Source organism: Odontesthes bonariensis, chromosome 13 (assembly GCF_027942865.1).
Source record: "Odontesthes bonariensis isolate fOdoBon6 chromosome 13, fOdoBon6.hap1, whole genome shotgun sequence".
Taxonomy (NCBI): Eukaryota; Metazoa; Chordata; class Actinopteri; order Atheriniformes; family Atherinopsidae; genus Odontesthes; species Odontesthes bonariensis.
In genome coordinates, this window is record NC_134518.1 from 14,767,891 (window position 1) to 14,784,521 (window position 16,631).

The 16,631-nt window shown below is 39.3% G+C and overlaps 1 protein-coding gene across 1 annotated transcript; it reads left to right on the top strand.

Moving 5' to 3' along the window:
* Positions 1-308: 308 nt before the first annotated feature.
* On the top strand, positions 309-3,417 carry mchr2b (melanin concentrating hormone receptor 2b). Its single transcript, XM_075480584.1, has 2 exons — positions 309-781; positions 2,778-3,417. The coding sequence occupies exons 1-2, from the start codon at positions 378-380 to the stop codon at positions 3,415-3,417; spliced, it is 1,044 nt and encodes a 347-aa protein (XP_075336699.1). The 5' UTR covers positions 309-377.
* Positions 3,418-16,631: the final 13,214 nt, after the last annotated feature.

Consider the following 16,631-nt stretch of genomic DNA (forward strand, 5'->3'; position numbering starts at 1 on the left):
ATTTGCTTACCCTGTTACGCAACTCAACGAATGATCTTTGAAGGGAGGGAATAGTGTGTGCCGAGTGTCTGGTAGAGCCACAGCAGATGCGCACTGTAAATAGTTTGCTGAGATTATCATGGTCCGTGCGGCTTTATTGCTTATGTAGACAGCCTTTTTTTGTTTATTTGCTTTCCGTATATATATATATATATACATATATATACTCTGTGTCTGAAAAACTCACGCCTGGTCCAAGTAGGACCTGTGGATATGCACTGTTAGGGAAAGAACAAGTTTTTTCCCCCCTAGTTTGAAGACCAGACGCCGGCTAGAGAGCGCATCGGCGCGCGCCCTGATCCCAACCAAATCGGGGCGACTTTCAAGAGCGTCCAAAGATGAATGACACGGGAATATTTTGCAAAGACAACCAAACGTACAACTTTACCGAGGGGCTATGTCAGATCTCAACCCCTCCACCTTACAGTCCCATCGACATCACCACTTTCATGCATATATTCCCCTCAATTTACGGAATCTTGTGTTGCGTTGGAGTTATAGCCAATGGACTGGTGATCTACGCGGTGGCGGCATGCAAGAAGAAAATGGTCTCGGACATCTACGTGCTGAACCTGGCGATAGCCGACATGCTGTTCTTGCTGGTGATGCCCTTCAACATTCACCAGCTGGTCAGAGACAGGCAGTGGGTGTTCGGAAACTTTATGTGTAAGGCGGTTGTGGTGGTGGATGTCAGCAACCAGTTCACCACGGTGGGGATTGTGACGGTGCTGTGCATTGATCGGTAAGTGTTGACGGATTTGCTGTCAGTTTTTGAAAAAAATGTAAAACAAACAAACAAACAAACAAAAAAACATCTGCATGACGGTAATAACATGAACAACAACCTAATAAATATGGTGAACTTCTTATTTTCTCTTGTTGATAAAGCTTCTTAATGGATTTTTTTTTTCTTTTAAATGCTGGCTTTTTAAAGTTATAGTTTGCAAACATAAATCTTCACTGGATGTTTGTAATGGCGCCATTCTTTTAAAGGAGTCAATAAAAATAAAAAATAAATATATATATATATATTATATAAATGACACTGTGTGGTGTAATCATCTATGTAACATCCCATGAGGACGCAATGTTCCTAGCATAAATTATGTGCGTGTTATTATGTTAATGATCTGCACACATTAAGGACTATTAAATGAGTCCTTGCAGCAATTTGAACTGATAAGCATTTCCATTTGAGGAGAACATCTGGGGCAACAGCTTCCCTCAAAGCTATAATGCCATCTATAGTACATTTCTATAGGGTCATTAGAGCAGCTTTAAAAGGTACAATGTTGTAGACTCCATCACTTTGAGAACAGCCTGTAGTCTCGTATTCAAAGGAGAGAAGTATAATCATGACCAACAACAAACAAAAAGTATGTGTCCCCTTAATTCAAAAGAGCACAATAAGTGTTTTAGGGAGTGAAAGAGTGTAACACCTCTCACATGGCTGGGTTAAAATGGCATTTACCATCTAAATTGGATTAAGCTATTGTCATTAGACTTTTCGATGTAAGCCACGAGTCCTATAAAGTCAAAATTGCATTTCCTTGCAGTTGTTTGTTTGAGTTGAGGAGCCCGGAATTAAGTCACTTCGTTTAAGTGAATTTCCTGTTTAAATTCTATTAAGTTCTTCCTTTCAAAAATGCACATCTGCCCAAAGATGTATATATGTTCCCGATCGGTTCGTAGGTCAATCCTAATCTGATGTTTTAGTGTTTTCTCTCTGTTTTCAGCTGATCCCGCGGACAAAGAAACTGCTGTACTCAACAAAAGAAATCTTATTTTTTCATCCACGACCTAATCTCAGGGTAGCTGCAGTATAATGTCATTTCATGGTAGTTTTGTGGACATTAACATGATTCTGTGTCAAAACATCAGCTGAAGGGAATCTTCAATGCATCCATATGCTGTGGGTTGTTTGATATGTCTAATAAGTGCTCAGAAAAAAATAACTGGATAAAAAAATACTGAAGATGCTATAATGCTGCTTTTCATCACACCACAGGAAGATCTTGTCCGCCCCCCACATTCTCATTCTTCCACTGTATAAAAAAATAATGGTTATAGAGGAATAAACAAAGATGGACAATTATACATTCAGTCGTGTGTGAGGGTCATAAAATATGTGTCTTACTGAGGTTTTTTTTTGTTATTACCAATATTTTATTTGGCTGATCTGAGGCTACACATCAGCTCTTCAGAGGCTGGATCTGCACTTTCTGATTCAGTCATTAGAGTTAAAGTGACCTCACTAAAGCTACTGTTGTAAGTGAGCAGAATGTTATCGTTAAGATCATTCAAAATTAGCAGACTGTCTTGGGGGGGGTAGTTTTGGCATGAAAAATCTCAGCAGACTCAATAACACGAAAATGTAAACGGCAACAGGAAATATGTAATTCGCTCCGCTTAAATGTCACTTGGGGTGAAAGTAATGGCAAAGTGAACGTGTTCTGGCTCCTCACGCTGAAACCAAATGGAAACTGAATGCAAATGTGCTCACGCACTCTGTCTGAATGATTAAAATTTCTCCTTCATCAGTTTTTTCTGAGAAGCTAATACCATATCTGGTTTCATCACCACCCCCCTGTCCTGATTTGATTCCCTGAGCTTGTCTGGGATAAAATGGCCTCTTAAGTAAAACTAATGTTTTTTAACACGCTTTTGGAGAAAGCTGCTTTTGTCATTTCTGTTACAGACTGCTGTCAAGCTGTAAAAATATCTATTTTTCCTCTTAGGTACATAGCCATTGTGCATCCCAGCTCGGAGAAGAGAACAGTGCAGTGGACCATCATCATCAACATGCTGGTGTGGCTTGGCAGCTTCCTCCTCACCATACCCGTTATGATGTATGCCAAGGTTGCTCGCAGGCAGCATTTAGAGGTGTGCATGATGTACTTGGACGGGCCTGAGGACATGTACTGGTACACTCTCTACCAGTCTATCATTGGCTTCATCATCCCTCTCATCATCATCAGCACCTTCTACACACTCACCCTCTATCACGTGTTCAGCTCCATCCGTCGGGTCAAACGAAAGCAGTCGGTGTGGGCTAAGAGAGCCACCAAGATGGTCCTAATGGTCATCGCTTTGTTCCTGGTTTGCTGGTCGCCCTACCACGTCATTCAGGTGGTCAACCTGAGCAACAACACACCAACGATTGCCTTTGTCTACGTCTACAACATCAGCATCTGCCTCAGCTACTCCCACAGCTGCATCAACCCACTCATGTTGCTCATCTTCGCCCAGAATTACCGCGAGCGCCTTTGCCGCCGCAACGCTCTGCACAGCTCCCAGCACTCATCAAAGGTCACGGTGGTCAAAACTGACGGCTCCAGCACAGCAAATGACCCCAGCTGTCGTATTACCGTCATCTGATCAGATATCTTTTCATATGTACAGTGCTCACGTAAATATTCTGCTGCTTTCCTCAAATCGAGGTTGCTCGAGTGGACGCCTGTGAAGTCAGGTTCTCCAGCTTTATTCATCTAAGTGAGTCAGAAACTTATGCTACACACACACACACACACAGAGAAAGAGCCTGAAACAGGATCATCAAAATCCACCTTTGTTGAAGGTGTGGTCCTTTAATCAACCTTTATAAACCATGGGCTACATCCAGTGTCATGCTGGTCAGTGACAATGCTGACGTGCAGATATGTTATGGACAAACATTTGCACGCTCAGTGCATGATGGAATTAATTCCACTGTGTAGATGTCTTATTCGTTTAATGGGTTGTTTTACCAGTGCACATCGTGGCGTCGCCTGTCTGAACAGATGTGATCTGCAGCGAGACGATCATCAGAAATCTAATGAAGAACTTATTACAAGGGCTTAGGATTTGTAACCACTGGCCTGAATAATGGTTATTTCACTGATGTGAAGTAGATAAGTTGGGAGCTGTTCTGTTTTTTTTTGTTTGTTTGTTCTTTTTAAAAGCAGCTGTAAATGTGTTTAACCTACGTGTTATGGTTTATAGCTTTTTTTCTCTTTTTAAATCAGCAAACAAGTATGTAGTTTTCAAAAATATTAGTTTTAAAGTTTGTGACTGTAATGGTCAAATCGTCTTTGACCGGCCTGTCTGCCAAACCAGTGAGACAAAGTTTTCCTCTCTTTGACCACAAGTGATCTTTCTATTGTGTATAAAGTACAAGTAAAGCATAATAACCATTTATAAAGCATTAGTTACAACTTTTAAACCTTACCACATTTAAAAGCAGTTGCAACTATAATGACAAACTGCAGACTTTTGTACAAAGTACTGTATCTGTAGCGTTTGCTTTTGACTGGAATGTGCCCGTAAGTACTAAGTGAACAGATTCTCACTGTTTTTTGGAACATATTTGTTAAAAATGTTGCATTTTAAAAGATTTACTGTTTATCTATGACTTCTGTGTGTTTCTAACTGGAGTCATTGGACAGTACGGCATAAAACCCTCAGGGACAGCTTTTTCACACAGAGTCTAATCGAAACCTGGACAAGCGGCACTCACTCAGATTGGGAGCTGTTTTGGTTTTGTTACAACATGATTCCATTGTTGTTCATTTATCCCAGCCTCACGAGCTGCTGTATCTACAAATGGAGCAACGCATCTCGAGAGGCATGAAAACGCACATAAACGGACATACACGCATGGCAGATGTCAGATCCATATAGATATCTACATAATGAATATTGTGTATTGATGCAACAGATGATTGTTTTCTTGATTTCCGGTGTTACTCCATCGTTCTTTGTAGCATGTATTTGATATCTCCCTCAGATTTTTTTGCTCTAATGTGTATTTTTGTGAAGACAAATTCTGATATTGCCGAGACGAAAAAGAGACTGCGTGAAGCACGGGTAATGCGTTCTTATCAGTGTCTTGTCATTTGCATAATAAAATGTAAGAGAAAATGCACCGGACAATTAAATATGCACTATCATTTGAATGAAAGGAAATGTAGAAACAGGCAAGGAGGGATGAATCAGTAATGACCTGATAATTAATGAATCGTCAGTATCGGAATAACTCTGCAATGAGAACTATGTGGGAGCTCAAATTCAATTCAAATTCAATTCAAAAATACTTTATTTATCCCAGAGGGAAATTAAATGTTGATGTAGCTCAATTAAATCAAGGAGTTATTATAGATGCTGATGGCTGTGGGCAGGAAAGATTTCCTGTAGTGGTCCGTTTTGCATCCAAACTAAAGAAGCCTTTGACTGAAGAGACTCTGTTTTCCGATAACAGTCTCATGGAGAGGATGTTCAGGGTTGTCCATAATTCTCTTGATTTTATGCAAAATCCTTCTTTGCATTATTGTCTCCAGAGGTTCCACAGTCGTCCCCAGAACAGAACCAGCCTTCCTTATCAGGTTGTTGAGTCTTTTTAGGTCCCTGGTTCTGATGCTGCTGCCCCAACAGATGACGCCAGAGGAAATGACGCTCTCAACAACAGACTTGTAGAAGATCTGCAACATCATGTTGCAAACCTTGAAGGACCTTAGCCTCCTCAAGAAGTACAGTCTGCTCTGTCCTTTCTTGTAGATGGCTTCACTGTTGCGTCTCCAGTCCAGTCTGTTGTCCACATGAACACCAAGGTATTTATATTCTTCAACCACCTCCACTTCTTCTCCCATGATGGAAACAGGGTCAGGGTCAGGGTCAGCTGAATTACTAAAGAACAGAGAGGGGTCTGTTGTGCAATTATTGCAGATAATTATTGTAGGGGGAAAGGCCCAATATGCCACAATCAGTAAAGAACAAATAAGTATGCAAAAGAAGATACAAAAAATGATATAAAATGGATTTAACTACATAGAATTATATGTTATATAAAGTTACAAAAATATAGGAAATACATTTAAAAACAAAAACACTTGTTTTGCAGTAAATTAATCAGCTTCCCGTTCTTGTTTCCTCCCTAAGTCGTCTCTCTGTCATCGATCAGATGTTTGTGTACTGTCCTATAAAGCGTCACAATGTCTACAGTGGCACTAAGTGTTGTATAGTGATCAGAGGTGTCAAGTAACGAAGTACAAATACTTCGTTGCTATACTTAAGTACACTTTTTAGGTATCTGTACTTTACTCCATTACTTATTTTTCTGCCTACTTCTGACTTCTACTCATTACATTTTCACACAAGTATCTGTACTTTCTATTCCTTACATTTTCAAAACAAACAGCCTCGTTACTCTTGGCTTCAGTTTATTTTATTTTTTTAACTCTTGGCTTCAGTTTAATGTTTATGTATTTCACGTCATGTGCGCCATCCAATTCAGATCAGTGGCGCCATCCACACCTAGTGAGAACGAGTGTAATTGGATGAATCATATAACGCAAACACTCATCGGTTAGGCTATTCGTCAAATTTGTGCTGAGACACAAGGAAATCGTCATTCGTCAGAAGCAGGCAGGTGTTCTACAAACTGCAAACGCGAAGCTGCGCGAAGTGTGTGCCACGCCACAATGTCGGATTCAGAAAAAGATGGTGAAATGTCTGAAAGGTCGGACACAGGCAAGAGCGTATCGGGAGATGCAGATGGAGACCAACAAGACCTTCCTCATCCTTGGCCCTATCTCAAAGAATTTTTCGAAATAGTCGGGTGCAAAAATGACTCGTGGAAAATGCAATGCAAACTCTGCACACCCAAGACCCACATGTAGAACTAATCAGTTTTCAAATTAAGCTTGCAATTCATATAGTGGCATCTACCTTTTTGTGTGGGTTTTAAAAAAAAAAAAGTTTTATTTTTTTTAATTTAAAGGTTACTTTATACTTTTATACTTTAAGTAGGTTTTGGAGCACATACTTTTTCACTTTTACTTGAGTAAAGAGGTCAAGTTGATACTTCAACTTTTACCAGAGTGTTTTTAAACTGCAGTACTTCTACTTAAGTAACAAATGTGTGTACTTTTGACACCACTGATAGTGATGTAGATCACCTTTCTTCATGTTCACGCAGAGGTGCATCGCACTGACATGCACAGTTCATTTCTGTGCTGCCTGCTTTGATCAAGGTTGAATTACCAGTTGGGCGAACCTGGCAACAGGAGCCCAGGACCATATGTTCTGTCAAAATTACTTTTCAAAAATGTAATCACATTCAGATTTGTTTGTTACCTCTCATCACTTATGGATATTTTCTGAATTCGTTAGGGTGCTCAAGTTGCTATGGTAATTTGACCTGCTCTCGACTTTTGATTTAGTCATTTTGTCTTCTTTTCTAGTTTTCTAAACTAGTTAACATGCGAGTTCATGAATCTCCCATCATCCATTGTTTAACCAATGGTGTCTTTTTGATGGACATTCAAATCCCATGTGAATCCTGTGTGAGACCATTTGTTTTCACCCTCACTCACTGTGTGGACAGGTTTAGGCAACAAAGCCGCTTGGTCAGTGTCATAAAAGTTAATAGTTTGGCTTAAAATACACCCTTTCACTGTTTATATATGAAGAATAATTAAAAAGAAACTGTCGCCACAATCAGCAAAGACAATTCTCTGAGCCTTATTAGAGCTGTGAATGACAAAAAATGGTAAGCTTTATCATGTTTGGTTAGGTTCCTGCACCGAACAAACTTCAAAAGGAAGAGAAAATGTTTTAATTAAAACCCCAACTATAGAATTAACCGGGGACCCTCGTTATTGTGACCACAATAAAATCTACCTGCTTAAGACCGAGGAACAACTGCAGTCACCGATAAAAGAATAAAAGTCTAATAGATAAAAGTCTTTAAAGTTCCTGTCTTTTTATATTCATAAATGTTCCCTGACTCTCTCTCTGTATAGGATTTATAAGTTTGTGCCAACATTACATCTCTGGAAACCTATATAAGCCACTCTAATGCTTTCACATGAGGGTGTTTTTTGTACGACCGCAATGTCCTTTTCAGAGTGCCCAAGTAACCGTGACTAGTGAACTGACCTTTATAGTATGTGTATCATTTTAGGAATTTCCCTTGAATGTAAACAGTACTGTGAAAAAGTCGCCTTTGAATATTGCCAGGAAAAAGGAGATAGGTGTTGAAACGTGCACACGTAAATGAAAAACAAACGAAAGAAAAAGAGAATTGGTACAATTCTGACAAATTTGTAAGTCAATATTAGAGATGAGTTCTCTTGTTCTTCAACACAGCCTGAACCCTCTTGGACAAGCTTCTACTTGTCTTCAGGAATAGTTCTCTAGGCTTCTTAAAGGACCTTCCAAAGCTCTTCTTTAGGTGTTGGCTGCCTTTTTTTTTGTCCGGGCTCACGGGAGGATTCATCCCTCCATCAGACCTCTTGCCACTGATTTTCAGTCCTCTTCTTGTGTCATTTGGCATACCTCAGCCTTTTCTCCCTGTTTCCCTTCCTTAAGAATGGCTTCTGACAGCCGCCCTTCCATGGAGACCATTTCTGATGAGGCTTCAGTGATCAGCAGATCGACAAGCTGATGGTCCCACTGCATCTCTCAGGTCCCGTGTCAGGTCTTTACTGGATATTCCATTTCTTATCAACATCATTTTCAGATTTTATTTATCTGCTGTAGATATATTGTTTTTTTAGGCCCGCCTTTTTTTCTTTTGTTCTCAACCTGTCCAGTTTCTTCAAATTTCGAAGGTTACCCGGCACACCATGCTGAGATATGCCAAGTGAAACTTAATCAAAAAGCAGACAACTTTCAGAAAGCCTTGAGAACTATTGCTCAAGACCACAAAAATTACAGGAAAGTCTGGCTTCTTGGCAGAAAAACATAAAGAAATTAGTGAAAGACTTTTCCATAGTACTGGATGTCACCATCGCTCTTATGTCTAGAATATTCTTAAATGAATTTGACTCAAATCAAATGACCAGAAAGTAGTTTGGTAACCAAAACAATAGAGGCTGTATGGCTTATTTTTGCCCCAGGACTCCACATTGGTTTAATGCAGCTCTGGCCTTGACATTGACAGTGTCCTGTGTTTGGCTGCTTGTTTTGTTCATGTAGCTTTTATGTAGCTGAAGTTTTTATTGTATTATTTGATCCAATGCACAGAGTATAACTTATAACTATACAGTTTAAGGGTCATACTGTGCATATATATATATATATATAAATAAATGTTAACATTGCTTGTCAGAATTCAAACTTATATTGTGCAATTTTCTTGCATAGTGTTAATGATTTCCCAAAAGTCACCTAACATACACTTTCACAGCTTTTGTCCAGACACTGCCTTCATTCTTAAATCTAATGCATCAGTGGCCTTATATCTTACATTAAAACAGAAATGCTCTTTCAGATCTATATATCTCGTTCTGAGGCACACCAAACAAATACACTTGACTTTGCTCTGCAGGGTTTCTAAGCAGCTCTTTGTTGTTGTTTTTTACAACTCCAGCAGGCGAGAATGCCGAGAATCAGTACAGCAGGACTACTGTATTTAGAGTATTCCATCCATCCATCCATTATCTATACCGCTGAATCCGTCGGTCGGGTCGCGGGGGGGCTGGAGCCTATCCCAGCAGTCAATGGGCGAGAGGCGGGGTTATTTAGAGTATTGTGAAAGCATATTTGCTTAAGACGGGTGTGATGTTTGGGAAAACATGTTTCCTTTTGTCACGATACGCATTGCCCTGACAGATTCAGATCAGTTTCAGTCACAAAAGCAATCCACTTACGTGAACCTGGAAGTTGACCTTGTTTCTGGTTTGATTTTAGGATAAAACAGCTTCAGAACTGATGCTTCATAGGACTCTCACACACTGACCGATTCACATTGCCTTTGAAACGGTCATAATAGTTTTACGTATAATCTTTTAGGAAGTTATGGATGTTTGTTGAAATTTGATTTAAATGTTGAAAACAATTTCAGAAGCTAAAACAGAAGCTTATTCAATGGAAATTTCCTGGAAATGTTCTCCTTTCTCAGAGAACATGTGATTTTTATTTTCCCTTTGAGTAAATAAAAACACATTCAGCTACAGGAAGATAGTTGGACCAAAAAGCAATCCTTTGTCAGAAAATTAATACCACTTTAACATATGTCCAGCCAGCTTTTGGCTTGGTATGAGGCCTGTAAACAGAGAGAAACAGCTTCTAGAGGTTTCACATGATTCATTAGCAGGTATAAAAGGTCTTACAAGGCAGTTAAAACTTTCAACAGAGCCAGGTTAGCTTTTTCTCCCTCTTAACAGTCTGTCTAATAGTCCTCTTGTTCGTCTGCCATGAGTGTTTTCAAGCGTCTCATAAAATGCTCAGAAAAATACCTGTTTAGGAGCACTTCTTAAAATGTCAAGCTCTTTCTGTAAGTCCTACCAGACTACGATAAGTTGTCTAAGGTAATTAAACTGGACAGGACAGGATCAGTGGAGCACAATTATCTGCCAGAAAAGCTAAAAACAATTACCATGGATGGCAAAATCTGAGATTTATCTCTAAAATAAATTTCTGCATGAGCTCATGGCCGCGGACATGATATGAGATCATAGCAGCTGAGCGAAAAGGCCGTTCAATTGGCTGCATACAGACAAACATGTTAAAGAGGAAAATGGAGTTTGCTCCAAATGAAAGAGATGAAGTCTCCCCCTTTCTTTCTTCTGGGTGGGAATTTGCCTCAAAATTATTTGTTGAAATGATCTTTCACTGAAGAGTTATACACCTCCACTAATCTTTAAATTCACTACTTGCACCTGTTCTGCATCCAAAACACATTCCAGCTTTAATTCAATAAGCCCAAGAGTAACCCTTTTCATGATCTAGGAAAGCACCTAAATCAAATGATTTATTTCTCACTTCTTAGCTTTCTCAGGGAGGTAGACTCCAACTCAAACAGAAATCATGAAATGATCATTTATCCTGTCACTGACAACAGACACTGTCTGGATATCAGCATATGGTGCAACAAAACCCAAATATAATCAGTCAGCATCAATGGTGCCTTCAAAGATGTGAAAGTCAGACGTCTTACACATTAATGCAACCCCATGACATTGCACCTTCTGGCTTTTGGAGCGTGAGCTGATAGCAAGCTGAATGGTTGCTCTACTCACAATCTGAAGCATTCCACAAACAATCGATCAGAAATTGATCATTACACCACAGGACAGTTTTGCCTCTCACCTCAGTCCGTCTTAAATGAACTCAAGCCCAGAAAAGGTGACGGCATATCTGGATTTTGTCCATGTTTTCTTAGCATGTTAGAGTTTTAACATTTGCTTTTGTGGATGCATTGAAGGACAGCATAGTCCACTACAGCATCTGTGTTTAATGTGGAGCTGCCTGAAGGCCTGGAGATCACAGTTAATAAAGACTGGTTCTCAGCCTCGTTTCCTTGCTTATCTCATGTACCATTAAACATCATTTTTCTTAGAAATGGGGTTGAAAATCAGAAAAAGCTAAGAACACATGCCTTGCCCCTACAATGAATGGTCATAAGCCTGTAAATACCAAAAGCACGTCTCACACCACCTTTTCATACAGACAGCTCAAGTGAAAAGTAGAATTATGTTAAACATTGTTAATGTTTGGTCTTTTTGGCGTCCCACAGCTGTAAATATGATCCTATAATTGGATGCTGGAGTAGAGGGAGGGACTTTGGATGCTTTACACACAGCAGAAGCAAAAGGTGTCAAGTAAGCAATGTGGAAGCGAGCTTGGAAGAGTATAGCAAGCAAAGCCCTGAAAGCTAAAGTGAACCCACCAGAATTATAACAATGTGTGCGAAAAGGTGCTCCACATTGCAGAAAACTCAACCTTACTTTGCATATGAGTGAATATAAGTCAAGACTCGTTCTGCCCGTGGCCGTGGAGGCAAATGTTTTCCAAAGGTGCCGTGGATGAGGGAGAACATCATGTCTTGAGGCAGATTTCAAGCAGCTGTTACCATCTTAGTACAAATTAATGAGGGTACTCCAAGCCATTACAAGCATAGACTTTAAACCCTCTGGTATCACATCAAAATTTAAACATGGATGATTGTACAGAAGCATGTTTTACTGAGGTTAGGATTGAATAACAGATAAAAAGAACCCTTTCATGCACATAATTTAACAGACAAAGTTTAACACTTGCATAAAACATTTACAGGCACTCAGTCTGAAATGTTTTCATTACATGAAAATACATCTCAAATGCTAGTGCTTCCAAACTGGGAAATGCTTCTTCCTTTTTCAGCTGGCAAACCCTGCATTACAGAAAGAATGTTGCCAAATCAGTAGAAACTTGGCCTATTTCGCTTAATCTACCTAAATCATAAATATATTGTTCAAACTAAAATTCTGTGATCACACATCTATTGTGATCTTGAAATGTATTGCAACAAGTCCCATCCTCTGTTGTTCTAGTTTGCAACATATTGGACTTTAATTTTCTTTTCAAATTTAATACCAGTAGTTTGTCTTTCATTTCTCTATTCCCTCTGTCGGCCCGACATCTCTAGCAGCTGCCACAAATCTTAGCTTTGCTTTGTTATACAGTGTGTAATATAACCAAGAGCCTCTCAGATTGGCATTAGTTTCAGTTTTTTGGGTACTTTTTATCCTGCAGTAATAAATGACCAATCTCTAGTTTTCTCATACTCCGACTGCAAACACGTTAGCAATTGTTAGCCAACTCAGTTGCACCACTGCTCGGTTCTGTACTGGCTCTCCTTGCACCACAAATGAATTGCTCTCCAACGGACAATAATTCTCCAGCTCCGTTTCCTTTCCTGAACTCTTTGAACGCCTATCAGGCTTATAATCATAAGGCTGCGGTCTGTCATGTGCTTGTGCATTTACATTTTCAATATCCACACCATCAAAACTACTGTGTGGATGCATTTTTCCTTTTCTGAATGTTTTTCTAGTGTATATATATATATATATATATATATATATATGTTTTTCAAAAAATAAAAATAGAATAAAAATTCAGAAACCTAGTTCTAGCTACATACTTCTATGTACTATGATTGTTGAACTGCAAGTTGCTGTGCTGTCCAAAGATCTGCTGCTAATGTCTGGGTTGCCAGTACCCTGAAGCGCCTTTTAGAGTCCCAGTCTCAGCAGGGCTGTTTTACTCCTCTGTGTGACTCCATGCATTCAAAAAGCTCCGTTTTCCTCACCAAAACCATGACAACAAACAGCGTACTGTCAAATTCATCTCCTGTGGCGAGTATCCTCAAAAGACTCAGTTTCATAGAGATAAAACAGCAGTTTGTGTGGATAAACAGCTCACAAGGAGATAAACTGTGTTTTCAGGTTTTATCTCCATCTGTATGGCCTGAGTTTAAAACCCCAGATTACATGCAACTGGTCACTAATCAAATTTTCCACTGCGCCTCTGCCAAAGCAATATGCTCTGGGTCTCAAAAACCTGCTCAGAAATCTGCATTGTTAGCTTTTATCAGAGCTCACACTCAGCCATCCTTTTTCTACCACTTCTTTAGAAAGCCACATTCCAGCTCCCTCCGAAACCATCCCAGAGACTGTCTTGTGATGTTATTTGACTTTTTTTTCCTTCTCACATTTGTTCCAAAGTATGTTCACAGGGGATGAGGTCTTGTGACTGCTGACGGAAAGCCATGCGGGCAACACTTGTTGCTGTTTCTAAGACTTTAAATAGATCTGATGCATGTTTAGGCTTATTGTCTTGCTCAAAGAGAAATCCTCTGTAACAGCAGGAGTTTAGGGAGGACAGACTTTGTTGCATACTGCCACACTACAAGGCTGCAGTCCTCTGATGTACATGGGAAAAATTACAAATCCCAATTATGCAAACCTTCCACCTCCATGATGGCCATTGATCATGCGGTATGGACACTTTTGTGTAAAGCCGTTGTTTCTTAACACCCACTCTAATCCCTCAGTTAAAAAAGTGTTTTCAGCAGTAAAATAAGTTGTTTTATGGTCCATTTTTCTTTCATTCATCAGTAAAAATCAATCCGCGCATTGCCCATCGTCTTTTGTCTGTTCCAAAGGAAACAGGACCTGGAGTTGCTTTGCTACATAACATGCCACAGTGACATTGTTGCGTGGTAATTAAGTTGCAATTTTCATTTTTGTATTCTCTGGATAAAAAATGTCATTTAAAGGTCATTGCAGAAATACATCAATTTATCATTTGGCACACGATTGCTTTTTTACTCACAGGAGAACAAAAGAACCATAAAATAAAGACCTTTCCAAAAGCCTCTCTTTTCCTCCCCCACTTATTGCGTGGCATTCAAACATTTACATACATCTATTAAATAACATTGCGTCAATAAACCTTAAAGGCCAAAAATACTCGACACTCTTAAGCAATGAGAAATGTTATTGAACGTCATACATGAATGCTTGACTCAGTTAAATCAAGTTGAGTTTTTTTCATGGGGATTTTTGCAAAAATAAGAAAAAATAAATAAAAACAAAAAGCATTGCGACACCAAGGCATCTGCTGCATTTCACAGAGAATATTTATCGGCACACTACCCCCTTACCAGTACCCCTCCTCCACTCTGCTGACTTGAGGTGGAGATCTGTGTTCATGTGATCCAGCACGCATCCATCGGGTCCTTCAACAGGCATTCACGTTTTATCCGTCAGAAAAATCTGCCTTAAGTTTTTCTTCCTTCTCTCTTGAGGTGTCAGCCTGAGAAGCTTATTCCGGGGCGGTCGTGTTTCAACCTTCAACGGTGACACCTTTGATGTCATTTAGGTTGCAGATTTGAATAAGTTTGCGCTGGAAAATGTGTTCTTTATATTTAATCTTTTTGTACTTTCAGCTCTTTTGAGCCTAAAAGCTTCTCACCTCCCTCCCCCTTCTTTATGATTTGACTTTTCAGCCCGAGTTAAATCTCAGACTGCTTCAAATGATAAATTCATATCCCCTGAAAATGACTGAATCCAACAAATGATCAATTTCACATGGTTTGGAGTAGCAAATGTACATAGACATAACATTAATGACAGCTTAATTATATCATTATCCCTTTTAATGAGCTTCATTAATCATAAAATAAATGGAGATGCTCGCAGAGCAGTGGTACATTTATGTTTCATCAGATTTCTGAACTCCGCTATAAAAAATAGAAAAAAATCTTTGTGTGAATCACACTCAAACATCAACATTAAAATTCTGGGCAGTTATTTCCTTTTACTTTTGTAAAACAACAAAAAAGTTTTATTGTCCAGTGTGAACATTTAACTGATCAAAAGCTGCTTTTATGGGCTCCTGAATTAAAATGTGCGCTCGTCTCTCTGTAGCTGCTGGGAAAGATCGCATTCTGATGTTGGAGGAACAAAGGCAAAAACTGCTGGAATGGGCTTAATTGTGTGCAACCATGACCCACACTGGAGGACATCTGCGCTGTGCCCCGAGCTTATAAACTTTAAAGTTAACTCGTGCCTTCCGTTCATCTGACATAATGACCAGCCTCGTTCTCACAAACACCTTCCTCCAAAGTCAGAAGATGATGAGGCAGGCAAGATCAGACATTATTACTTTAGATACATCGTGGTCCATTGACATAAACTAGAGGGAATTTAACATGGCAGGATCGTGTTTGCTCACATAGGGATAGTGATCTTACCCGACGATTGAGTTTTCTTTTTTTGTCGATTATTGCAACATTTACAGTAATGCTTGTAAGGAGGAGAAGGAAGACCGATGTGGAGTGTGTCCACTTTCCGTGGTAATTGGAGCACTCGGGGCTGTGACCCTGGAAGAACAGATCCCAGACACTGTAATGAACTCTGCATGTTTTTATGTACCACTTATTTCAACATTTGTGACTTTGTTTTTAAGATGGGCCATCCTCATAGCTAAAGCAGCCTTGGTTAAAGAGGCGGCATTGTTTTGACTAGGACTTCAGTGCTCTACTCTGCAGTTCTCTGGGGTTTGCCATCATTGCTCTTGGCAAGAAATTACTTGGCCAAGTTGCTAACGTTCATATTTATCAATTATTTTGTGTGTCACGGTTATGTGGGTTATTCCCCCCTCCCCAAACAAGGCGAGCCATTAAGTAAATGTTTAAGATAGTTACTAAGGTAATTAGATAGAAATTATATATAAATATAAAAACACTTTTTTTAAATTTTTTTTAAAGTTCTGCTTGGTGGTAACATGGAATTAAACAAACTTTTGCATCATGCCCAGCTACCACAACACAGAACAGATGTGAGGTGGGTGGTCACTTCCTTTCTCTGGTAAGAATATCGTCACACAATGTTGGTCTTCATTTCACTCCTTTGCTTTTAAAAAGAAAAAAAAGGATACCGGTCTATGATTTCATTAGGATGGCTGGAAGGATCTAGCATTGACTCAGTTTTGGAGTCTGCCTCAGAAGGCCTTTAAAAGGAAAAACAGTTTTTGGTACTTACTTTTTAGCTCAATTCTTCAGTCTATGAGGTTGCCAGTTTATCACAAAGTATCTTTCTGAGTTTTTCCATTTGCCCACTCACACAAAAAATGTATTATCAAAGCCACATGTAGTTGTTCCAAGGCAAAAAATAATGAATAGAGAATTTTTTTTTTTTTATTTTATTTTAGTTTTACCAGTAACTCCTACCTGTCACAGTTCATGAGGAAATGCAGGACTTCCTTAAAGAGGGGACAAGGACAGGGAGTATTGACCAAGGATTTAATTTTCAATTTAATTTCAAATAACCAAAAGGCGCTGC

Excerpts from the sequence above, each read along its gene's own strand:
- mchr2b (XM_075480584.1), top strand. The coding sequence starts at position 378 with ATGAATGACACGGGAATATTTTGCAAAGACAACCAAACGTACAACTTT. Across the intron at positions 782-2,777 it reads ACGGTGCTGTGCATTGATCG|GTACATAGCCATTGTGCATC; the intron begins GTAAGTGTTGAC and ends TTTTCCTCTTAG.